Source organism: Mastigoproctus giganteus, chromosome 12 (assembly GCF_048544385.1).
Source record: "Mastigoproctus giganteus isolate SK-2022 chromosome 12, ASM4854438v1, whole genome shotgun sequence".
NCBI classification, from domain to species: domain Eukaryota; kingdom Metazoa; phylum Arthropoda; class Arachnida; order Uropygi; family Thelyphonidae; genus Mastigoproctus; species Mastigoproctus giganteus.
In genome coordinates, this window is record NC_143586.1 from 130,725,585 (window position 1) to 130,752,693 (window position 27,109).

At 37.0% G+C, this 27,109-nt stretch overlaps 1 protein-coding gene across 1 annotated transcript in view; it reads right to left on the reverse strand.

Moving 5' to 3' along the window:
• Positions 1 to 27,109, reverse strand: part of Cndp2 (Cytosolic non-specific dipeptidase 2) — a 265,591-nt gene that overhangs the window by 85,617 nt on the left and 152,865 nt on the right. The window contains exon 6 of the mRNA XM_090386709.1: positions 20,158 to 20,232. Within this exon, the coding sequence (XP_090242835.1) occupies positions 20,158 to 20,232 (75 nt within the window). The remainder of the gene's footprint in view (positions 1 to 20,157; positions 20,233 to 27,109) is intronic.

Genomic DNA, 27,109 nt, shown 5'->3' on the forward strand with positions numbered 1-27,109 from the left:
GTCTGTGTCATAATCCATTTAAATACCATTTTAATTAACAATTTAATGAAATTAATAAATTTTACTGATTAACTGCTGATAATAATAAGCTAACAGATTTCTAATACAGTGCTATTCTAATACTACATAGCGAAACACGTAACGTCTATGTGTTTCGCTATGTAGTTTTATGTTAAACCTTACCCTATCTAATTTGGGATATACATTACGCTATTATGTATTATATAACAATGGGGGCAAGTTACGAACGGTAAAATCTACGGACACTAAGTATTAACTTTCAAAATCACTATCTAAATTCAAAAAAACCATGGAGCCTGACTAGGATATAAGCTACTTATATAAAGTAATTGAATATAACAATTAAGTCAATAAAACAACTAAATATAATTAAAAACTTAGCTTTCACCAAAGCTGCAATTATGGTAGGAAAAGAGATGATCTTACCTTTTAGGTATGTATAACATTCAGTATATATTTATATTAAGCTTTGCATATTTTGTTTGATCAATTCAAGCACAAGTGAAACAATGCTACATCATATTAGATGGTACACATGTGAATGCTTGGGAAATTCACTGCTATACTGTAGTTCATGCTGCCATTCTTTGGGAACAGAATGGAGTAACAAACAGTTATAAGTTTTGAAACAAACAGGCTGTTTTGAAAAGAGTTTTGATAAGTAATTTTGTTTACATGTTATTAAAGTATAGAGAAGAGAAATTTGTTTTTTCCTTGCATTGTTTATATTTAATGAGGAGTGGGAATGTTAGTGAGAATTTTCTTGATATTTCCATGCTTAAAGACAAGAATCATTATTACAAGTAACATATGCAAAGCCAGAAAACAGAATTTTTTTTCCCCCCTAAAGAGGACAGATAATCAGTTTGCCAATGATACAAGTTAGTTTCCATTTCGCTTAACTTTTTCACAGGTTATTACAGATGCTTATTCTTCTGACTTATGCATACAAAAGGGGAGACATTTTTCTCATTCTATACAACTTTGGAAACTGTCATCACTTCCACTATATTTATATTAAGGGATAAAGCAGAGTGTGACACCTAAAGGTTTCTTTTCTTATACATAATAATAATAAAGTGTAATAATATCACAAGGGCAGTGGCGTAAATACGCCAATGCGGTGCATTGGGTCCACAACCAAAAGGGGTCCTCTTGTCCAAAACAGAAAAAAAATTAGTAAAAATGCAAGTTTTTAGTTATGTTTATGATAAAATTTACTCTCTATAAACAATAATTTTTTTCACACTAAGCATGTTTATTGTTAGCTAGCTGCAGTGAATAGAGGTGAAATGGTATTAGCATAGCTAGGCATACCAGGGCAATTTTTAAGGATTTGTGACTGCTGGGGAGGGGGGGGGGCAAAGTCAAAAACGGGCCCACTTACTGGGGGAAAATATTATTGAGTACAGCCACTCCCTGACTTATGCGAATCAGGTTAAGGTTTGCATTCCGCGGAACTCTAAGTCGAATTTTACACGAAGTCACAATTTCCCTAAATGCTTATACAACACTCAAAACTATGTTTACTTAATTTGATTGAAGGAAAAAAGAAATGTTCAACAAACACGTAAATAGAATTTTTTTTTTTTGATTTTTTTGATTTCACGCACAGGAAAAATTACAGAAGTATGCTTAAAAACATACAATGAAAAGATTAAGACAAGTGCCAGTACAAACATCTCAGGAGAACTCACTTCTGAATCTGATTTTCCATCCTTATCATTAATAGCTTTCCATCTCCGATATAGCATCTGAATGCTGTTTTATGATCACTGGTGATCCTTTAATATCCTTTTATACGCACACTGTCCTTTAAAATAATATTCAGTTGTCCCATGCAACAGATGATAAACTTTGCCCTTCTTCATACTACTTCATCATTTTCACCCTTATTTCTAAATCAATTATATTTCGTTTCCTAGCACTGCCAACACTTGCACTTTTCTTTAGTTGCTTTCACTTCATTATTGTAATAAGTAAATAGGAATGAAGAGAAGATTCTGAAAATTTAATTATGTTTCATATATGACTGAAGATTTCAGTGAAGGGGGAAACACATTTCACCATAATAATGTAAAAACCCACAGAATTCCAGTTATCAGTATTATTAGAAATGCAATAAGATCGAGTTTACTACCCGTTTATAATAGATTGCACTAACTGTAAAGCCCAATAAACTGGAAAGTGCAAATTGTTTTTATTATTTTATGGTAGTGACCTCCCGAAATGTGCTTTAGAAAAACATCACAAAAGCATTCAAAATTGATTCTTATAACCGAACATATGATAATGATGAAAGTGTAATGCATTTTAATTATTTAAATTGGTTTTTTGAAGTTTTATTCTATAAATTAACCAGCGCCTACTTATTTTAAGTTATGACAAGCTTACAACTGTCTCCGACCAGACTACGCAGCTCTTCCTCTCAGCCAATAGCAGTGTTTGTAAACATGTCGGCCACATATTTTGTTTTTGCATCCTTGAGTTAAGTGATTTTTGTGTTGTGCTTATTTAACATAAATTTATATAAAACTAATAAAATTTCCATTATAAAAATGACCTTTTATAGAGATAAATAGCTTAGTTATATATAGAAATTTAACTTTGAAGTCTTGGAACAAATTACCAAAAAAAAAAAAAAAAAAAAAGTTATTGGGCCAACATTACGTCCATTTATTCTTTCTTTTAACTTTCTCCCATAGTAAAGTAGGGGATTCATGATTTTTGCTCAAAGTGTTATGTTTATATAGACATATCCCAGTATCCTGCCAGTGCAGTTTTTATTTATATAAAAAAAGGTCAAATCATTAAGTTCACCAAAAAAGGGAAAAGCGATTAATAATACTGCTGTTTGTTTCAGTTAGATCCAAATCTGAACCGAAACTAAAGCATCTAAAGGTTGCAGTTTCCTTTGTTATTTACTTTCCCCCAATAGTCTCATAAATGATTCATGACGTTATAACTCACATGGTAATGCACATCCATTTTTAAAACAGTAACAGATCAGCATTAGTGGTGGTAAAGTGTAGGTTATTGAGATGAGGAGTGATGTATTCTTCTATATTCTGCTATGTAATGGGCGACAACATAACCGGAGTAAACTGTGCTGAAATATAAGTGTAATTTTAGATTTGTGCTAATATTCAGTGTTATTTTATTTTTCACTAGTATTTTCTTATTTAGTTCAGTATAAAAATTTTATAATTTTTCGAATTAACCAGGGAGAAAAAGCATAAAAGTGATGCTTTTAAACAAAAATAAAACATGCTGCTGATGAAGCTCTAGTAAAAGAAGTTAAAAAAATTCAAAAATTGACTTCTTATTTTGCTCATCCAGAAACAGAATTAGCATCAATAACAAGTCAATCTACAACTTTTGATACCTAAGAAATGGAAAAAGAGCCATCAACTGAGGTTAAGCAAAGAAAGGCATTCTACCTGAAGAAGAATCTTCAAGTAGACCATCTCCTTCGGGGGAAGAAAATGAAGTTTTTTCAATGTTGAAAGAAACTGAAAATATCAATATCGAAAATCTTAAAAAAAAAGAGAATTACCACACTAACATTGCAAACTATCCAGAGAATTTAACAGCAGACGATATTGAAGACATTTATTATAAAATACAGTGCTTGCAAACCAAAAGGACCATTTCCAAAAAATAACAAAAATTTATCATTTTCTGTAAAATATTACTCAACCACTAGTAAATCTGGATTAAAAATTAACAGGCAATAGTTTTGCTACTCCAATAAACTGGATTCCGTATATTGCAAGCCATGCTGGATGTTTTCTGGAACTAGATTTTCTGGATCTTTAACTTCTGTTCCAGGAAAATTAATATAGGCACTAGTTAAAGAAGCACTGCAGGATCATCTAGACAAGACTTCAGTTATAGCTCGGACACAGCATGGTTTTGTTAAGGGGAAGTCTTGCCTGACCAATTTGATTGGATACTATGATGCAGTCACAAAAGAACTGGATGCAGGGAATAACTTTGATATTATATATTTGGATCTTAGAAAGGGTTTTGATACTGTTGCACATGGAAGACTGCTGCACATATTGGTGCAGTGTGGCATTGGAGGCAAATTGCTGCTGTGAATAAAGAGATGGTTGAGGGGGAGTTCTAGACAGAGTGGCAATCAATGGACACTGCTCATCGCGGACTAAATGTTATTAGTGGAGTACCTCAGGGTTCAACGTTGGATCCATTGTTGTTTTCTGTATTTATAAATGATATTGATGTCCAAGTTAGCAGACAATACAAAGGTTGGCAGGGTTGTTGTTGTTATTATTATTATTAATAGCCATATGGTACAAGGAAGCCTGAGGATTATGCTGCACCAGCTAAAAAAAAAAAAAAAAAAAAAAAAAAAATGGGATTCTTCCTCTTGCTCAGAATAATCACCTGAGAGGGTATAAATTCAAATTGAGGAAATACAGATGTAGGATAGATATGTGGAAATTTGCCTTTAGCCAGTGGGTAGTTGGTTGGTGGAACAGACATACATCCCTTGCTGTGGAAGTTGATAGCCTAAATAAATTTCAGGCTCAGCTGGACAGGTATTTCGAACGAACAGAGGGGTGAAATGGGAGTGGGTTTTTTTTGTTTTGTTTTTTTGTTTTTTTTTGGCTGATGCTGCATAAGCTAGCTTTCTTGCATCATATGCCTCTACTAATGCTAGATGTAACTGGATGAACAAAATGCATCAATGATTGGCAAAATTTGTCTACTAAAATTAAGGACCATGAAAACAGCTGTAAGCACGTAGAAGCATGCATCATGAAAGAAACATGGAAAGAAATACAGCACTTGATAGAATTATGGAAGAAAATTTACTTGAACAATGTAATTTTTAGAGAAAATTTGATCATTTACTGTAAAATATTACTCAATCACTAGTAAATCTGGATTAAAAATGAACAGGCAATAGTTGTGCTACTCCAAAAATATTAGAACGGGTGATTAAAATAATCCTAACATTGTCGAGAAATTAATTAGCTTTAAGGGGTCCTTCAAGAAAATTTAAGTGATACCTACATTGGAAATTTTTTGTCAGATGTTAAGTTGTTAGCAGAATGACCCAATTATGAGACAGGTTATGGATTTACTGACTGGAAGCGTTACTTATTTAAGTCCCAAAATCCAGAATGAAGTTATTGAATGCTTGGGACAACATTTAAGAAAACAATTAACTAAGAATATTAAAGAAGCCCCATATTTTCCCATCATTGCTGAATCAATGCAAGTTATCTCAAAAACGGATCAACTAAGCTTGGTGTACCATATGCCCATATTGTAAAAGATCTGTGTGACGATAGACCTATACGTATAGATATCAGAGAAACATTCCTTGGTTTTCTCACCGTTACTGATGGATCAGCTGCTGGAATAACGTCAATTATTTGCGACTCCATAAATTCAAATGATCTGGATCTTTCAAAATGTTGTGGGCAACAAAGTTGGGATATCAGAGATCTGGTGTCACACAGATATAAGGATGCAGAACTGGAATTTGGGGAAATACAGTATGTACAGGAAGGAAGGATAGACAGGATAGAAAGGGAGGAGGGGGTTATGCTGTTAGTTAAGAAACACAAAATCTAAGGAAATGCATCCAATTGATGTTGGTGGTTGTTGTTGTTATTTGGTTTTTAGGAGCATTAGCAACTAAGGGGCCATAATGCTCCAGGGATATGCGGTAGTCATTCCCTGACCTTTCCGCATCCTCCGTATTTGGTGGTCACGGGCTCGAACCCCGGTCTAATCAAGAAGCGTGTGCTACACACTGCCACTCCTGCCCACCTGGCTACGATGTTGGTGGACAATGCAACGTTGAGTCTGTTTGGTGTGACATAAGCAATGGGAAAGGAAAAAATGAGTGTGTATTATAGGCCTAATGAATCTGATGAGTATGATGAGCAATTGTGCAGAGAAATAGTGGGCCAGTAAATCAGTGTCTTATAATGGGGGATTTTAATTTCTCAGATATTGACTGGAATTTGAGGGTTGGTCACTCACACACTAGCAAGACTTTTGTGGATTTATTGGATGACAGTATTCTACATCAGCATGTTCAGGAGGCAACTAGAAAGAGTAATACTCTTGATCTGATTATCAGTAGTGATTCTTTGTGCATTAAGAATCTGCAAATAAAGGAACTACTCGGTGGCAGTGATCACAGTGTGCTCAAGTGGGATTTAGTCAAAGAGGTAACTACCATCAGGGGTAAAGGGAAGGGTTTTTGCTTTTGTAAAGTCACTTTTATGAAAGCAAAATACTGTCTCAAAATACTGGAAAATTTAAATACTGTCTCAGACCTCCGTAATCACCTACGGAGGTCTGAGACAGTATTTAAATTCTATATGGTGGGACCAACCGATGATGTTACCAACAGCAAATTCAAAATGGGAAGCATTCAAAGAATTAATCTTGGAATGCTACTAGGCTTTACATACCAACTAAGAAATACTGTTCAGAGTTTAGGCCTAAAAGGATGTCGGATGAACTAATGAGACATGTGGCAGAGGAAAAAAATGCATGGAATACATATAAATTAATGGTGACATGGAAGCCTATGATAGCTATAAGCTGGTCTGTAAACAAGTCACAAAGGAAACTAAGCAGGCAAAGGCAGATTATGAGAAGTCTTTGACAAAGGTTGCAAAGAAAAACAGCAAAGAGTTCTTTACAAATGTAAAGTCTAGAAGGAAAGGGATGAATCAGATTGGTCCACTGGATATTGGTGGTTCTACTATTGATGATCCTGCTCAGGTGGCTAACAAACTAAATGAGTATTTTGCATCTACATTAACACATGAGGAGTTATTCAGGGAGGGGAATGCCACAGGTGAATTAAACTCTGGCAGTGAGCTAGATGATTTTGTAATAACAGAGCAAATTGGAGGAGAAATTGTTGAAGATAAACATAAAAAACGCACCCGGTGTGGATGGGATCTATCCAATTATACTACAGGCGACAGCGAAAGAAGTAAGCAAACCCTTAGCCATAATTATGAGAGCTTCATTGGACTCAGGGGAAGTACCTGTGGACTTGAGATGTGCAAATGTGACCCCAATTCACAAAGGAGGATCAAAGGACAATACAAGTAATTATAGACCTGTTAGTTTAACTTCTGTTCCAGGGAAATTAATGGAGGCACTGGTTAAAAAGTACTGCAGGATCATCTAGACAAGGCTTGAGTTATAGCTCGGACACAGCATGGTTTTGTTAAGGGGAAGTCTTGTCTAACCAATTTGATTGGATACTATGATGTGGTCACAAAGGAACTGGATGCAGGGAATAACTTTAATATCATATTTGGATCTTAGAAAGGCTTTTGATACTGTTGCACATGGAAGACTGCTGCACAAATTGGAGCAGTGTGGCATTGGAGGCAAATTGCTGCTGTGGATAAAGGGATGGTTGAGTGGGAGAACACAGTGGTAATCAATGGACACTGCTCTTCGTAGACTACTGTTATTAGTCGAGTCACTCAGGGTTCAGTGTTGGTCCATTGTTGTTTTCTGTATTTATTAATGATACTGATGATGGTATATCAGGTTTAATGTCCAAGTTTGCAGACAATACGAAGGTTGGCAGGGTTGTTAATGACACTAATGACAGTACACTGCTGCAACAGGATCTAGAAAAGTTGAGCAGATGGGCTGAGAGGTAGTAGTAGTAGTAGTGGCACATGATGCAAGAAAGCAAGTGTAGGAGCTTATGCAGCATCAGCCAAAAAAAAAAAAAAAAAAAAAAAAATCACACCATTCCCTCCAAATGCCTGTCCAGTTCCTCCTTAAATTTATTTAACCTATCAACTTCTACGACAGATGGAAGTTTGTTCCAGCAATTAACCACCCGCTGGCTAAAGGCAAATTTCCGAAAATCTATTCTACATCTGTCCTTTCTTAATTTGAACTTATGTCCCCGTAGGTTGGTAATCTGAACAAGTGGAAGGATCCCATCAGAATTCAACGTGCTCAACCCATTCAAGGCCTTATAGACCTCAATCAGATCACCGCGCAGGTGCCTAGTCTCCAGCCACTGCAATTTGCAGAACTTAAGCCTCTCTTGGTAAGAGAATCCCTTCATTCCCCTCACCAATCGTGTTGCTCTTCTCTGTACACGCTCAAGCAAATCTACATCCTTCCTAAAATGAGGCCTCCAGACCTGTACGCAGTACTCAAGGCGTGGCCTGACCATTGCCTTATACAGAGGGACAATCACCTCCTTTTCCCTGCTAGCAAAATTCCTATATATCATTGACAAAACCCCATGACCCGCCCTAGCAGCCTGTCTGCACTGCTCAGAAAACTTCATATCTGACTGCACAATTACTCCCAGGTCTTTTTCATTTTCTACCACCTTAAGTGTAGTACCACACAGTTGGTACGTTTCTCTGGGGTTATTTCTACCCATATGCAGTACTTTGCATTTGTCAAGGTTGAACTTCAGTTGCCACTTCTTAGCCCATCTGCCCAAATTATCTAGATCCTGTTGCAGTAGCACACTGCCATTACTGTCATTAACAACCCTGCCAACCTTTGTGTCATCTGCAAACTTCGACATTAAGCCTGATATACCTTCATCAATATCATTGATAAATACACAAAACAACAGTGGACCCAACACCGAACCCTGTGGGACTCCACTAATAACATTAGTCCACGAAGAGCAGCACCCATTGATTACCACCCTCTGTCTTCTCCCACTTAACCATCCTTTTATCCATTGTAGCAACTTACCCTTAATACCATTCTGCTCCAATTTGTACAGTAGTCTTCCATGCGCAACAGTGTCAAAAGCTTTCCTGAAATCCAAGTATATGATATCAAAATTATTTTTTGCATCTAGTTCCTTTGTGACCACATCATAATAACCAATCAAATTTGTCAGACAAGACTTTCCCTTAACAAACCCATGCTGTGTTTGAGTTATCGCTGCAGTCTTGTCTAGATGATCCTGCAATGCATCTTTAACCAGCGACTCCATTATTTTACCCGGAACAGAAGTTAAGCTAACTGGTCTGTAATTACTCGTGTCACCCTTCGATCCACCTTTGTGAATTGGGGACACATTTGCACATCTCCAGTCCGTGGGAACCTCCCCTGAGTCCAAGGATGCTCTCATAATTATGGCTAAGGGTTTGCTTAGTTGCTTTGCCGCCTCCTTTAAAATAACTGGATAGATCCCATCCACCCCAGGTGCCTTTCTTATGTTTAACTTCAACAATTTCTCCTCCACTTTGCTCTCAGTTATTACAAAATCATTAAGCACACTGCTACAATTTGATAACCTTCTTCCATTTTCAAATTGTAATAATTCCTCACGTGTGAATGTAGATGCAAAATACTCATTCAGTTTGTTTGCTATCTGAGCAGGATCATCAACAGTCGAACCATCGATGTCAAGTGGTCCAATCATATTCATCCCCTTCCTTTTAGAGTTTATATAAGTAAAGAAATCCTTGCTGTTTTTCTTAGCATCTTTTGCCAAAGATTTCTCATAATCCGCCTTTGCCTGCCGAACCTCCTTTGTGACCTGATTACAGACTAGCTTATATCTGCTACAGGCTTCTGCGTCGCCTGATAATTTATATGCATCCCATGCATTTTTCTTCTCTGTCACGAGTCTCATTAGTTCATTTGATAACCATTTAGGCCTAAACCTTGAACGATATTTCTTAATCGGTATATAAAGTCTAGTAGCTTCCACGATTAATTCTTTGAATGCTTCCCACTTAGAATTTACTGTTTGTAACATCGTCAGTTGATCCCACTGTACAGAATTTAAAAACTGTCTGAGACCACTGTACTCCCCTTTACGGAAGCAAAAACCCTTTTCTTTACCCCTGACGGTAGTTACCTCTTTGAGTAAATCCCACTTCAGCACACTGTGATCACTGCCACCTAGTGGTTCCTTTATCTGCAAATTCTTAATACACGAATGATCACTGCTGATAACCAGATCAAGAGTGTTACTTTCTCTGGTTGCCTCTCGAACATGCTGCTGCAGAAAACAATCATCCAATAACTCCACAAAAGTCTGACTAGTGTGTGAGTGCCCAACCCACAAGTTACAGTCAATATCTGGGAAGTTAAAATCCCCCATTATAAGACATTCTGATTTACTGGCCCACTCTATTTCTCTGTACAATTGTTCATTGTACTCATTCAAGTCATTAGGCCTATAACACACTCCTACTCTTATTTTTCCTTTCGCAGTGCTTATCTCACACCAAACTGACTCAACAGAGCACTGTTCATCTATATTAACTGGGTGCACTTCCTTTGATTTTATGTTTTTCTTAATTAACAGCATAACACCCCCTCCCTTTCTGTCCTGTCTATCCTTTCTGTACACATTGTACTCCCCAAATTCCAGTTCTGCATTCATTATATCTTTGTGACACCACGTCTCTGCTATCCCAACAATATCCGCCTTTGATGTCTTGACCAACACTTCAAATTCATCAAATTTATTTACTATACTTCTAGCATTGGTATACATGCAAGCATACATGCTCCTATGCCTATTCCCTGTTACCCTAACACATCCCATATACCCAACTATTCCATGATGACTGCCATCCGTCCCTGAAACCCCCAACACCCCTCGCTCCAGGTCGCTTCTTATTCTAATAGAAGTTGTGCAAGAATCACCTTCACCTCTGCCTGCGGTTACTGTTAAACTATTAGTCTTTGTATCCCCCCAAACTAGCAGTTTTCCGACCCACCTAACACTGCCTCGATAGCATCAGCAAATATTCTTGCACCCTTTTTATTTAAGTGTATCCCATCCCTGTAGAAGCAATCTCTCCTGTTAACAAGTACAGTCCAGGCTGAAAAAAATTCTACCCCTTGAGCCTTGCACAATCTTTCCAGGGCCGAATTGATCGACAAGGCTCTCATCATGTACTCCCTCCTATCGTGTCTGGGCAGAATTGCAGACACTTTCAAATTCAACCCTATTTCACGGCTTTTTTTCAACAGTGACCTGTACTTGTTGAGTAATTCCGCCGGTCTCCTACTCTTAATATCATTAGTACCAACTTGTACAACTATATCACCTTTTGTGCCCTTGAAAGATGATATCCGCTCTACAACGTCATCAACCTTTGCCCCTGGCAGACATACCCTGGTCCTGTTCCACCTATCCTTTTTACAAAATATATTCCCCGTCTCCCTGACAATAGAGTCACCAACAATAACTAGTTCCTTTGGGACCAGCGCATTCTGCTTTGGAGATTGCCGCCGTGTTGCCCGATGCCCAGGAGTGAGCTCTGGCGTTGAGGTGGGCAGCTGAGAGCCTGATGGGCCCCTCAATTTAGATCTTTCGAGGGCATCCACCCTGTCCCTCAAACTCTCATATAAGCCCATAACAACGCTGAGTTGTCGCCTGATTTCCTTACACTCCTTACATCGAGCACACACAAAGACATCCCCCATGGCAATATCATGTTCCGTTCCAGAGAGTTCGGCAAACATTTCACAAGTTGCACATTTTTTTAGGCTGTGATGCGTTGGAGAATTGCCCCCCTCAGTTCTCCCCCGATTCACAGCACTCCTGCCACTTTGTGCCCGTTGCTTTGCTGCTCTAGTCTGGGGCATGTTAGTTTAAATTAATAAAATCAATAAATTAAATATCAATAGTATTTGAATAGAAACTATTAAATAGAAACAGTGAAGCGTATTACTATATAATTATGCGTTAGAGCTACCTAGCTACCTCAATTAAAAAATTTGAATTCCCTACCACTATATCCAAAAACAATGGCTACAAAATGGAACGAAATAACGGTTTTACCTATCGTAAGTAAAATCCACAAAAACTCTTTATCTAAATTAAAAATAAAAAATAACCAGCGTAACTATAACTATATGACTACGTATTAAGTACAATATAAAATAACAATCATGTAAATAAAAGGCAAACACTTATCGTTTTTGCGGAGCCTGTAACTGTCAGCTGTAACTTTTAAAGAGATTCAGCGCCCTCTCAATGAAGGTGGCAAATGAAGCTTAACATTGACAAATGTAAAGTACTATATATGGAAAACAGTAACTCCAGAGTAATGTATCAACTGTGTGGTTCTACACTGACAGTGGTAGAGAATGAAAAGGACCTGGGGTAATTGTGCAGACAGATGTGAATTTTTCTGGGCAGTGCAGATGGCCTGCAAGAGTAGCTCTCATGATGTCTTGTCAATGATATACTGGAATAAGGAGGTGATTATCCCCTTGCAGAAGGCAATGGTCAGGCCACATCTTGAGTACTGTATACAAGTCTGGAGGCCTCATTTTAAGAAGGACGTAGAGCTGTTGGAACGAGTACAGAGAAGGGAAACAAGATTTGTGAAAGGAACGAAGGGTTCCTCTTACGAAGAAAGGCTTAATTTTTACAAATTACAGTGTCTGGAGACTAGGCACCTGAGAGGTGATCTGATTGAGGTGTATAAAGCTTTGAATGGTTTTTAGCGTGCTCAACGCTGATGGGATTCTTCCTTTTGCTCAGAATAATCACCTGAGAATGCATAAATTCATACTGAAGAAAGACAGTTGTAGGATAGATGTGTGGAAGTTTGCCTTTAGCCAGCTGGTAGTTGATTGGTGGAACAGACTTCCATCTTTTGTTGTGGAAGTTGATAGCCTAAATAAAATTAATGCTGAGCTGAACAGGTACTTGGAACAAACAGAGGGGTGAAATGGGAAAAGGTTTTTTTTTTTTTTTTTTTTTGGCTGATGCTACATAAGCTTGCTTTCTTGCATTGTATGCCTCTACTAATGTTAATGCTAGGGTACGATGGAGCAAACACAATGAGTGGTGCATGTTCAGGAGTACAATCCCGCCTAAAAGAATTAAAACCGAATGTGTTGTACTTACATTGTGCAGCGCACAATCTCAATCTAATTATTAATGATGCAGTAAATGCAGTACCAGAAATATCCAACTATTTCAGCATTGTTCAAAATATATGTGTGTTTTTTGGCTACAGTATCAACTGCTGGGACTTATCTCTAATTACAAGTGAATTAAATATTGCATTAAAGAAATTAAATCCAACTTGTTGGTCTAGTCAGCTTGCATATAAAATTGCTATAAAATTGATATTTCCCAATTTGCTAAGGCATTAAATAAAATTATCATACAATCGTCAAAAAGCGATGAAAAGTCGAAAGCTGTCCGGATTAAAAATAATATTGGTAAAACATTCACTATGTTAACCACCATACTGATAGAAAAAAATCTTATCAAGTATTAATTCAACATTTTGCAAAGAACGAATATGGATATCGGTTGAGCTGCACTGGGCATAGAAACATCCTATAATCAAGTGAAAAATTAAGAAATTAATTTGAAAATATCATCAAGGAAGTATCATCCACTGCACAGAAATTGTGTATACTTTGTCAATTTGCAAATAAACAGAGGTGATTTGTTAAGAAACATTTTGATGAACTGGCAAAGGACTATCAATTTCAAAATGCAGAACTGTTCTTTAAAGCTAACATTTTTTATCATGTAATTGACTTAGTGACAATGGAACTGCACAAAAGGTTTCAAGGACTAAATACATTTTCTGACTTCTCTGCATTTCTTACTCCAACTCACTCAATCCAAATAAATGACAGTTTCATTATAAAAAATGCAGAGAAGGTGCAAAAGAAACTTAAGTAACTTTTCAGAATCGTTTTCAATGCAATTACTACTTTGCATAAAGTCACTAAAAAATGAAATTGCAAAAATTAAAACTATTCGTGAATTTCAGAACTAGTCATAGTAAAATACTACAATATGAGTACTAGTTTTTCAGAAGTGTGCTCCTTATTGATATTATTTTTTGACAATTCCGGTTACTGTATCAACCGCAAAACACTTTCTCGAAATTAAGAATTATTTGAGAAACACCATGGAACAACATCTATCAGGGCTAGCACTGCTTAGCATAGAAGCACAAGAAGATGAAAGAATGGACATTTCTTAATCTATGACTTAATCCAATCTTAATCTATGACTTAATCTATGACTAATTAATGACTTCCTCAATGCCAAATCTAGACTAAAACCATTCTAAATCAGGTAAGTCAATATATTACTTCATTTAATTTTCAGAATTTATTTCTCATATTTATATAATTTAATATTTTTGTTTTTATATTCTATTGATAAAGATTTTAAATACACATTTACCACTGTATTGTTAATTTTTTTATTTTTATCAAAATTAAAGTGACCAGACATCCCTGATTATGCGGGACATAATCACAAATTTAAGTTGTTTGCCCCACAAAACTGTCCCGGAAAATGTTCCGGATTGGACATGTAGCCTCCCTCCTTAATTGCAAACATAATGCAAATCATTTGCATTGTGTTTGCTGGGAACGAATGGAAAGAGTTTTTTCAGTAGTAAAAAAGTTGTAGATGTCAAAAAACACACAACTGACCATAGAAATGCTGAAAGCAATACTACAAGTTAAGTGCAATTTTGTTAATTCTTGTGAAGAAATAGCACATAATGAAGAATTAAGAAAAATTATATTATTTAATTTCTATTGTTCTTATTGTTAAAAGAACTATGTATTTTTATTATTATTATTTCACAGAAATACCTATATAATATAGGTATTTCTGTGAAATGTGAAATAAAACAAATATGTGAAAAAAATATATATAAGCTATAAAAAAAATTTTTAAAAATATATGTGTATATTGTTTTTTTTTTTTTTTTTTTTTTGGGGGGGGGGGGGTTTGTAAAATCTATGTGCTGCATTGAAATAAGGATCTGGTCGCTTTAACCAAAACAAATATGTTCAGCAGGGCCCACTTTTTCTAGTTATGCCACTGCACAAGGGTGGCAAAAGCCAATAATGAGAAACTGCCAATTAAGAGAGCAAAGAATGGGATAAGGAATTTTTCATGCATGTCAAAAAAATAAATAATGGACTGGACCATTATTTAATGGATACATGAACCTTGCGGATAATGTTTGTATTTCTGATAAAAAGAACAAATACTTTTCACCCATCTATGCAAATGAAAGACCTTCAGCATAAAGAAGACACTGTGTGAGAAATTATAAAGTACAGTATGAAATTAGTAATATTTCAATTACAGAAAACTTTATTAGTACACTATCTCAAATCTCAAGTTAAGTGGGATTAATGACATATACCCTGGGATTAATGACATAAGTTTAAGGGGAGAAGCAAAAGAGTACAGTGATCCATTGGGATTAATTACAGAGGTATCATTGGATTCAGGGGAGTTTCCTTTAGATTGCAGAGGTACCACTGCTATTGCTAATCCATAAAGGTGGTCCAAGAGTAAAGTGGGTAACTACAGACCAGTGAAGTCTGACTTCATTGGTATTCACAGTTTTGCAAATAGAAACACAAAACAATAGAAATGGTATTCACAGTTTTGAAAAAAATATATACAGTGAAACTTCTCCTAACGGACACCTCTCGTTAACGGACATTTCTCTACAACGGACATTTTCAAATTCCCCAACTCACCTCCATTGGTTTTAACGTGTTTGCAGCTTCTGTCTAGCGGACATTCTCTGTAACGGACGCTGAAAGGCAATCTGCACTGTTTCGTTTAGATTAGCACTTAATTTGATCTCCTCATAACGGACTGCGGGAGAGCTCACGGCCCTTTTTCTAGGAACGTTTCTTCCACGTATTGCCTCAATCGTGTGTTTATTTTCTATTTCCAATTCTCTGAATTTTATCAAGGTTTACATTGCGGTTCTAAATCCTTTTTCAAGAATTTTAAGGCACGGGTAAAACTTCTGATGAATTCGGTGTGTGCAGGGGGAGGGGAATTTGGTCGGCCTTTCGTCTTTCCAGTTTCAGTTTTCAGTTTTGTTCAGTGTCGTGTGAAGTGCACAATGTCTTCTCGTAAACATTTAACTTTAAAAGATAAAGTCGAACTCATTAATGTGTATGATCGGCAAAAAAATAGTGTTCGCAATCTCGCTGAAAAATTCAAAATTGGGAAGATGCAGGTAAGCGACATCCTAAAGGAAAAAAAATGAACTGCTCAAACAATTTTGGCAACACGGAAATGATCAGGTTCAAAAATCATTCCCGAAAATTGTTGGATTTCAAATTTGTCGCGCACGTGCTAAAAAAATTCCCATTAATGGGCCTATTATTAGGGAAAAGGCTTTGGAGGTTGCAAAATCTATGGGAGTAAATGAGTTCAAAGCTTCTGTGGGATGGCTAGACAAGTTCAAAACTCGGCATAAAATTTCTTGGAAAACCGTAAGTGGTGAAGGTGGATCTGTTGATACTGGGGTTGTAACAGAGTGGACCGTCAAATTGGAAGATTTATGTCGTGATTTTGAAGTTAAGGATATTTACAACTGTGACGAAACAGGGTTGTTTTTTAAAGCTCTTCCTGAAAAAACAATGAGTCTAAAAAACGAAAAGTGCCAGGGCGGAAAAATTTCTAAGGAACGCTTGACTGTACTATTGTGTACAAATATGCTGGGAGACTTTGAACAACCTCTTGTTATAGGAAAACCACAAAATCCTTGTTGTTTCAAGGGCATAAAGTTGAATCTTTTGAATGTTGACTGGAAGTCTAATAAAAAAGCGTGGATGACACGAGATATCATGAGCGAATGGATAAGTCACTTTAACCAAAACATGATTCGTCAAAACAGAAAAATTATTCTTTTCATGGATAATGCTGCATCTCACCCGCACATTGAATTGTCCAACATTCAAATCGTTTTTCTGCCACCAAACACATCTGCAGAGTGTCAGCCCTTGGATCAAGGGATAATAAAAAATTTTAAACTTCACTACAGAAAACGTGTTTTAAGACATCTCATTGCAAACATGAACGATGTAACATGTGCGAGTGACCTTGCAAAGAAAATCAGCATCCTAGATGCGATTCAATGGATTTCCTCTTCAGTAAACGCATTTAGAAAACAAACTGTCGTGAACTGTTTTGTAAAGTCTGGCTTCTCAAACGCAAAAATTGAAGTTGTGAACAAGCAATGTGGAGCACCAAGAAGAACAAGAACTTCAACATTTATTTTGATAATGTACGATACTTCCGCTACAAGTGACCCTGGCTACAAAGATATAGACTCGAACCTCACTACAGAAGATGGTGCTCTAGATATCAACGACATTATCATCGATATTTTTCAAGAAGTTCCTCATGAGGATGAAGAAAAGGAAAGAGGTCATTCTGTAGAAGAACATATTAACGACGAACCACCGATGAAAATAGAAGAAGCGCTCATACAAATCAATCACTTAAAAATGTTTTTCGCCGCTGAAGAAGATACTGAAGGATTTTCGATGGTTTCTTCACTTCAAACAAATGTTGAAAACAAAATTATCAGCCGGAAGAAGGTGCAGAAGAAAATAAGTGATTACTGTATGTATTTTTCTTAAGATAAAGTCATAGTACGCATAGCACAATTGTATGTATATTATTTACAAAAATATTGTGCAAAATCTGTATATAATTTAATTTAATTTTACATTAAAAGTTTAACGATTTTTCTTTATCTCTTGTATATGTAATTGTATATTATTTACAAAAAGATTGTTCAAAATCTGTATATATTTAATTTAATTTTACATTAAACGTTTAACGATTTTTCTTTTTTTTTTTTTTTTTTCTCCCTCAGACTTCTTGTTAGCGGACACTTCTCTCTAACGGACACATTTTCGTTCCCCATGGCTGTCCGTTAAAGGGAAGTTTCACTGTATATATATTTTTTAAATTAAACTACTCAGCTATCTTGAAAAAGTCACTCAGAAGCTACATGTAATAGTATGTAAAGTAATAACTGCATGTAATAGCTTAAATAAATTCAAGGAGGAACTAGACAAACGGTTAGAGGGAATGGATGTGTAAAATAGGATGATTTTTTTTTTTTTTAGTTGATGCCACATAAGCTTGCTTTCTTGCATCACATGTTTCTGCTATTACTACATCTATTTGGACTTCATGACTCTATCCTGAACGAAAGTAGTAGTAACAGAATAAGGTGCAAGAAAGCAAGCTAAAAATCAGCCCAAAAAAAAAAAGTTCACCCATCCATACCCTCCAAGAATTTATCTAGTTCTCCCTTAAATTCATTCAACCCATCCACTGCCACAACAACAGATGGAAGCCTGTTCCAACAATCAACCACCTGCACATCTATTCCAGCAACCATCCTTCCTCAACTTGAATTTGTGCCCCTTCCTAAGTGGTCTTATCAAGTGATAGAATATCATCAACATCCAGCTTACAGAATCCATTCAAGGCTTTAAACACCTCAATCAGATCTCCCTGCAGGTGCATGGTCTCAAGACGCTGCAATTTGCAGAACTGAAACCTTTCTAGGTAAGAGCACCCTTTTGTTCCCTTCACCAATCTGGTTGCCCTTCTGTACACCCATTCCAGAAGATCTACATCCTTCCTAAAGTAAGGCCTCCAAATCTGTATACAGTGCTCAAGATGCCAACTAACCATGGCATAATACAAAGAGATAATCACTTCATTATCACTGCTAGCAAAGTTTCTGTACATCATTGACAAAACCCCATGAGCTATCCTGGCAGCATATCTACACTGCTCAGTGAATTTCATATCTGACTGTTTGTTTGTTTGGGGATTTTTTAGCCCATCAGCATCTATGGCCATAGTGACCCATGTCTGATAAATATTCAAACCCCACATCTTTTACCCTGAGTAAAAGTTACTCTGGGGTTACCCATGTGCAGTACCTTGCATTTGTGAAGGTTACACACCTATCCTACTGCCATTTCTCAGCCCATCAACCCAATTTTCCTAGATGTTGTTGCAGTAGCTCATCTTGATGACTGTCATTAACCACCCTGCCAACCTTTGTATCATCTATAAACTTAGACATTAAGCCTGTTATACCATCATCAATATCACTGATAAATATTCAAAACCACAATGGACCCAGCACTGAAACTTTAACTCCTCTAATACCATTAGTCCACAAAGAGTAATACCCATTGATAATCACTCTGTCTTCTTCCACTTATCCATCCCTTTATTCACAGCAGTAATAAATGGATGCCCTTAATGCCACATTGCTAGTAAATTTACACAGCAGTCTTATGTGCAGGTATCAAAAACCTTCCTGAAATCTAAGTATATGATATCCAGTTCCTTGATCACTGCATCATAGTAACCTATCAGATTGGTTAGACAAGACCATCCCTTGACAAATCCATGCTGTGATTGCAGTATAATTGCATGTCAGTCCAAATGGTCCTTGCTTCTTTAACCAGTGATTGCATTATTTTTCCTGGAACAGACCTTAACCTAACAAGTCTGTAACTACTCATGTTGCCTTTTGATCCCCACCCCTTTATGAATTTGGGATATATTTGCACATCTCCAGTCAATACGGACCTCCCCTGTATCCAAGTATTATTTCATAATTATGGCTAAGGGTTTGCTGCCTCCCTTAATATAACTGGATAGATTCCATCTACCCAGGTGTAATTTTTATGTCCATCCTCAACAATTTCTCCACTTTCCTTACAGTTATCACAAAGTCATTAGCTCCTCGTTAGAGTTCTTAAGTTTCTGGCATCCCCTTCCCTAGAGAATTGCTCATGTTTAAATGTAGATACAAAATACCTATTCAAATTTTCCGCAACCTGAGCAGGGTCATCAACAGTTAACCCACAGTCATCAAGTGGCCCAATGTGATTCAACCCATTCCTTCTACTGTTAATATAAGCATATGCATACTACAATAGAATTAGTTATATAATGCAAGACTAGCTTGGAAAAAAATAATGAACAACATTATTGAATTAACTAAACTACATTATAAAAGATAGATCTAATATAAAAAACAGTTCATATATAATAAGCAGTTAAAAAAACAACATTACATAAAAAATAAGTGAAAATGAACGTACTAAGAATGAAGAACTTCAGCAAAATATTAGATTGCAAATTTAAAAAATATATATTTAAATTTTTATTATCATCACAGCCTTCATAATGATGCCTTCTGCAACAATATTAAAAACTTTATAAAATAAATCAAAAAACTATTTACAATTGTTTAAAATAATTTTAATAATGTCTAAAATAATGAACAAGAAAATTATACTCACACTGTACCACCAAAAACACCAGAATGAAGATCTTTAGAAGCACATTCCACTTCAACAAAAAAATAGCAAATTCCCCTATATAAAGGGAGGAAAAAAAAATTACATAGGTAAACTATAAATGGATGTAATATATTATCGACAATAAAATTTACCATGTCTTCATCAGGCTATAAGAAACTACTCTTTTTTGATTCAAGTATCTAATATCACTGAAACTAAATTAATTTCCCAAAATCAGTTTGATTTGATGGGCTGAGTTCCTAAAGTAGAGAAAATCTAATGACAGCAGACTTGTCAGGAGAGCACAAATCATTTCACTATAGTGAAAATTTATTCTTCTTAACATCAATTATAATTATATTAAAATATCTATTATTTGTTCAAATAAATTCTATTGCATTGTTTCTAAGGGTGCTTACACATATAGCAGGTAGCCGCTTACTGGAAATCAACAGCGACAACGCAGAAGCTTCTCACTGGCTATGAACACATTGAACGCAGTTGACCAGTGCAACTTCTCGGTATGAACACACAAAACACAGTTGACCAGCATAACTTCAATGTGTAAGCACCCTGAGGGTGATTACATGTAGAACCAAGTTAACCACTTGCCTGGAATCAGCAAAAAATGCAGGTGAAGCTTCTCACTGGCTATGAACACGATACCATTAGTAAAGGCACATAATGCAAGAATGCAAGCTTCTATAGCATCAGCCAAAAAACACCTAAATTTTTTCATTTCACGCATCCACTCGCTCCAAATGTTCATCTCGTTCTGCCTTGAGTCTATTTAAGCTATCAACTTCTACAACAACAAATGAAGTTTGTTCCAGCAATCAACCACACAATGGCAAAATGCAAACTTCTGCACATCTATCCTGCAACTGTCTTTCCTCAATTTGAATTTATGCCCTCGCAGGTGAATATTCTGAGCAAGAGGAAGAATCCCATCAGCATTAAGCATGCACAATGATTCAAGGCTTTATACACCTCAATCAGATCACCTCACAGGTGTCTAGTCTCCCAACACTAATTTGCAAAACTAAAGCCTTTCTTTGTAATATCAACCCTTTGTTCCATTCACTAATCTTGTTGCCCTTCTCTGCACTCACTCCAGCAGCTCTACATCTTTCCTAAAATGGGGCCTCCAAACCTGTATACAGTACTCAAGGTGTGGCCTGACCATTGCCTCCAACAAAAGGATAATCACCGCCTTATCCCTGCTAGAAAAATTCCTGTATATTATTGAAAAGACATCATGAGCTACTCCTGCAGACCATCTGCACTGCTCAAAAAACTTGAATTTCTGCCTGCACAATTACCCCCAGGTCATTTTCAATCTCTACCACTGTCAGTGTAGTACCACACAGTTGATACGTTACTCTGGGGTTACTGCTTCTCATATGCCATACTTTACATTTGTCAATGTTAAACTTCAGTTGCCACCTCTCAGCCCATCTGCTCAACTTTTCTAGATCCTGTTGCAGCAGCGTACTGTCATTAGTGTCATTAACAACCCTGCCAACCTTTGTATTGTCTGCAAACTTGGACATTAAGTCTGATATACCACCATCAATATCATTAATAAATACAGAAAACAAAAATGGACCAACACTGAACCCTGAGGGACTCCAATAACATTGGTCCACGATGAGCAGTGTCCATTGATTACCACTCTATCTTCTCCCCCTCACAATCCCTTTATCCATAGCAGCAATTTGCCTTCAATGCCACACTGTTCCAATTTGTGCAGCAGTCTTCCATGTGTAACAGTATCAAAAGCCTTTCTAAGATCCAAATATACAATATTAAAGTTATTTCCTGCATCCAGTTCCTTTGTGGCCACATCATAGTATCCAATCAAACTGGTCAGACAAGACTTCCCCTTAACAAAACCATGATGTGTCCAAGCTATAACTGAAGTGTTCTCTAGATGATCCTGCAGTGCTTCTTTAACCAGTGCATCCATTAATTTCCCTGGAACAGAAGTTAAACTAACAGGTCTATAATTACTTGTCACCCTTTGATTCTCCTTTGTGAATTGGGGACATTTGCACATCTCCAGTCCATGTGTACCTCCCCTGAATCCAAGGAAGCTCTCATAATTATGGCTAAGGGTTTGCTTACTTCCTTTGCTGCCGCCTTTATTATAACTGGATAGATTCCATCCACTCAAGGTGCCTTTTTTATGTTTATCTTCAACAATTTCTCCTCCACTTTGATCTCAGTTATTACAAAATCCTCTAGTTCACTGGCAGAGTTTAATTCACCTCGGGCATTCCCCTTCCTGAATGCCTACTCATGTGTGAATGTTGATGCCAAATAATCATTTAGTTTGTTAGCTACCTGAGCAGGATCATCAATAGTGGAACCATTGATATCTAGTGGGCCAATCTGATTCATCCCCTTTCTTCTAGAGTTTACATAAGTAAAGAAGTCTTTGATGTTTTTCTTTGCATCCTTTGCCAAATATTTCTCGTAATCTGCCTTTGCCTGCCTAACCTCCTTTCTGACTTGGTTACAGCCCAGCTTATATCTATCACAGGCTTCCTTGTCACCCATTAATTTATATGTATCCCATGCATTTTTCTTCTCTGCCACATGTCTAATTAGTTCATCTAACATCCATTTAGACCTAAATCTTGAACAATATTTCTTAGTTGGTATGAAAAGCGTAGTAGCTTGCAAAATTATTTCTTTGAATGCTTCCCATTTTGAATTTGCTGTTGATAACATCATCAGTTGATCCCATGGTATAGAATTTAAATACTGTCTCAGACCTCTGTAGTTGCCGTTACGAAAACAAAACCCTTCCCTTTATTTACCTCTTTGAATAAATCCCACTTGAGCACACTGTGATCACTGCCACCTAGTGGTTCCTTTATCTGCCGATTCTTAATGCATGAAGAATCACTACTGATAATCAGATCAAGAGTATTATTCCCTGTTGTAGTTGCCTCACGATCATGCTGCTGTAGAAAACAATCATCCAATAGAAAGAAGTTGACCAGTGAAAACCTTTACTCCATTGCATTCCAAGAAGTTGCACTGGTCAACCTCTTTGTGTTCATAGAAACTCTTCATCCTATTCATGTCTTTCCCATTCTTTTTTTCCTATCATATATCCACTCATCAATAGATTGTATTAATACTACAATTTCTTCACTTTAGCAGGCAAGTAGAATCCGAGGTGTGAATCAAGTTCTGTTCTGAGGACAGACAGGTTTTAAATATGATTTCAGCTGATTAATAAAATCTTTGTCAGAAGAGATAAATCTTCATCCAATTTTACCCATAATGGCAAATCAGTGCCAGGAGTTTACAATATTAATTATTACTACAGCAAGTGAAGGATACAATAAGCAGCTCACTCTCACAAACAAAAGGTTTGGGGTATTTTGCCCATATCTGTTCTCACCACTGTCAAAACCAGATGGTTCTATAGCCACTTCAGTCAAAGATAAAACTGACCTGCTAGCATTCTACTTTTCTTCTAACAAACATATACTGCTGATCTTGGTAAACCACCTCCCATTCACATTACACTCCATTCATTGCCTCCTCTGGTCATCCATCAAAAGGAAAGAATTTCAAACATTCTTGATACTAAGAAATTGCCAGGTCTTTATGGTATTAGTAGTAGTGACATGTGATGCAAGAAAGAAAGTGTATGAGTAGCATCACCCAAAAAAAAAAAAAACCATACCATTCCCTCTAAATGCCTGTCCAGTTCCTCCTTAAATTTATTTAACCCATCAACTTCCACAATAACAGATGGAAGTTTGCTCCAGCAATTAACCACCCACTGGCTAAAGGCAAATTTCTACACATTATTCTACATCTGTCTTTTCCTAATTTGAATTTATGCCCCCTTAGGTTCGTAATCTCAACAAGTGGAAGGATCCCAGCAGAATTCAGCGTGCTCAACCCATTCAAAGCCTTATACACCTCAATCAGATCACCGTGCAAGTGCCTAGTCTCCAGCCACTGCAATTTGCAGAACTTAAGCCTCTCTTGGTAAGAGGATCCCTTCATTCCCCTCACCAATCTTATTGCCCTTCTCTGTACACGCTCAAGCAAATCTAAAATGAGGCCTCCAGACCTGTACGCAGTACTCAAGGCATGGCGTGACCATTGCCTTATACAGAGGGACAATCAACTCCTTTTCCCTGCTAGCAAAATTCCTATATATCATTGACAAAACCCAATGACCTGCCCTGGCAGCCTGTCTGCATTGCTCAGAAAACTTCATATCTGACTGCACAATTACTCCCAGGTCTTTTTCATTTTCTACCATCTTAAGTGTAGTACCACACAGTTGGTACGTTTCTCTGGGTTACTTCTACCCATATGCAGTACTTTGCATTTGTCAAGGTTAAACTTCAGTTGCCACTTCTTAGCACATCTAACCAAATTATCTAGATGCTGTTGCAGTAGCACACTGTCATTAACAACCCTGCCAACCTTTGTATCATCTGCAAACTTCGACACTAAGCCTGATATACCTTCATCAATATCATTGATAAATATACAAAACAACAGAGGACCCAACAACAAACCCTGTGGAACTCCACTAATAACATTAGTCCACGAAGAGCAGCACCCATTGATTACCACCCTCTGTCTTCTCCCACTCAACCATCCTTTTATCCATTGTAGCAACTTACCCTTAATACCATTCTGCTCCAATTTGTACAATAGTCTTTCATGTGCAACAGTGTCCAAAGCTTTCCTGAAATCCAAATATATGATATCAAAATTATTTTTTGCATCCAGTTCATGTGTAACCACATCATAATATCCTATCAAATTTTTCAGACAAGACTTCACATTTACAAACCCATGCTGTGTCTGAATTATTGCTGCAGTCTTGTCTAGATGATCCTGCAATGCATCTTTAACCAGTGACTCCATTATTTTACCAGGAACAGAAGTTAACTAACTGGTCTGCAATTACTCGTGTCACCCTTCGATACCCTTTGTGAATTGGGGATACATTTGCACATCTCCAGTCCGTGGGGACCTCTCCTGAGTCCAACCAAGGATGCTCTCATAATTATGGCTAAGGGTTTGCTTAGTTGCTTTGCCGCCTCCTTTAATATAACTGGATAGATCCCATCCACCCCAGGTGCCTTTCTTATGTTTAACTTCAATTTCTGCTCCACTTTGCTCTCACTTATTACAAAATCATTAAGCACCCTGCTACAATTTGATAACCTTCTGCCATTTTCAAACCTTAACTCCTCACGTGTGAATGTAGATGCAAAATATTCATTCAGTTTGTTTGCTATCTGAGCAGGATCATCAACAGTCGAACCATCGATATCAAGTGGACCAATCAGATTCATCTCCTTCCTTTTAGAGTTTATATAAGTAAAGAAATCCTTGCTGTTTTTCTTAGCATCCTTTGCCAAAGATTTCTCGTAATCTGCCTTCGCCTGCCTAACCTCCTTTGTGACCTGATTACAGACTAGCTTATATCTGCCATAGGCTTCTGAATCGCTTGATAATTTATATGCATCCCATGCATTTTTCTTCTCTGTCACAAGTCTCATTAGTTCATTTGATAACCATTTAGGCCTAAACCTTGAACAATATTTCTTAATAGGTATGAAACTTTTAGTAGCTTCCATGATTAATTCCTTATATGCTTCTCACTTCGAATTTACTGTTGGTAACATTGCCAGTTGATCCCACTGTACAGAATTTAAAAACTGTCTGAGACCAATGTACTCACCTTTACGGAAGCAAAAACCCTTTCCTTTACTCCTGATGGTAATTATATCTTTAAGTAAATCCCACATCAGTACACTGTGATCACTGCCACCTAGAGGTTCCTTTATCTGCAAATTCTAAATACACGAATGATCACTGCTGATAACCAGATCAAGAGTATTACCCTCTCTGGTTGCCTCTTGAACTGCTGCAGAAAACAATCATCCAATAAATCCACAAAAGTCTTACTAGTGTGTGAGTGCCCAATTCACAAGTTCCAGTCAATATTTGGGAAATTAAAATCCCCCATTATAAGACATTCTGATTTACTAGTCCTCTCTATTTCTCTGTACAATTGTTCATTGTACTCATTCGAGTCATTAGGCCTATAACACACTCCGACTCTTATTTTTGCTTTTGCAGTGCTTGTCACACCAAACTGACTCAACAGTGCACTGTTCTCTATATCAACTGGATGCACTTCTTTTGATTTTATGTTTTTCTTAATTAACAGCATAACACCTCCTCCCTTCCTATCCTGTCTATCCTTTCTGTACACATTGTACTCCCCAAATTCCAATTCTGCATTCCTAATATCAGTGTGACACCATGTCTCTGATATCCCAACAATATCCGCCTTTGATGTCTTGACCAACACCTCAAATTCATCAAATTTATTTACTATACTTCTAACATTGGTATACATGCAAGCATACATGCACCTATTCCTATTCCCCCTGACAAATCCCATATACCCACCTGTTTCACGATGACTGCCATCAGTCCCCGAAATCCCCAGCATCCCTCGCTTCAGGTCGCTACTTATTCTAATAGAAGTTGTGCAAGAATCGCCTTCACCTCTGCCTTCAGCTACTTTTAACCTTTTAGTCTGCAAATCCCCCCCCCCAAACTAGCAGTTTTCCGACCCACCTAACACTGCATCAATAGCATCAGCAAATATTCTTGCACCCTTTCTATTTAAGTGTATCCCATCCTGTAGAAGCAGTCTCTCCTGTTAACAAGCACAGAACAGGCTAAAAAAAAAATTTTCCCCTAGAGCCTTGCACATTTCCTACAGGGCCAAATTGATTGACAAGGCTCTCATCATGTACTCTCTCCTATCATGGCTGGGCAGAATTGCAGACACTTTAAAATTTAATCCTATTTCACGACTTTTTTTGCAACATTGACCTCTACTTGTTAAGTAAATCTCCAGATCTCCTACTCTTAATGTCAT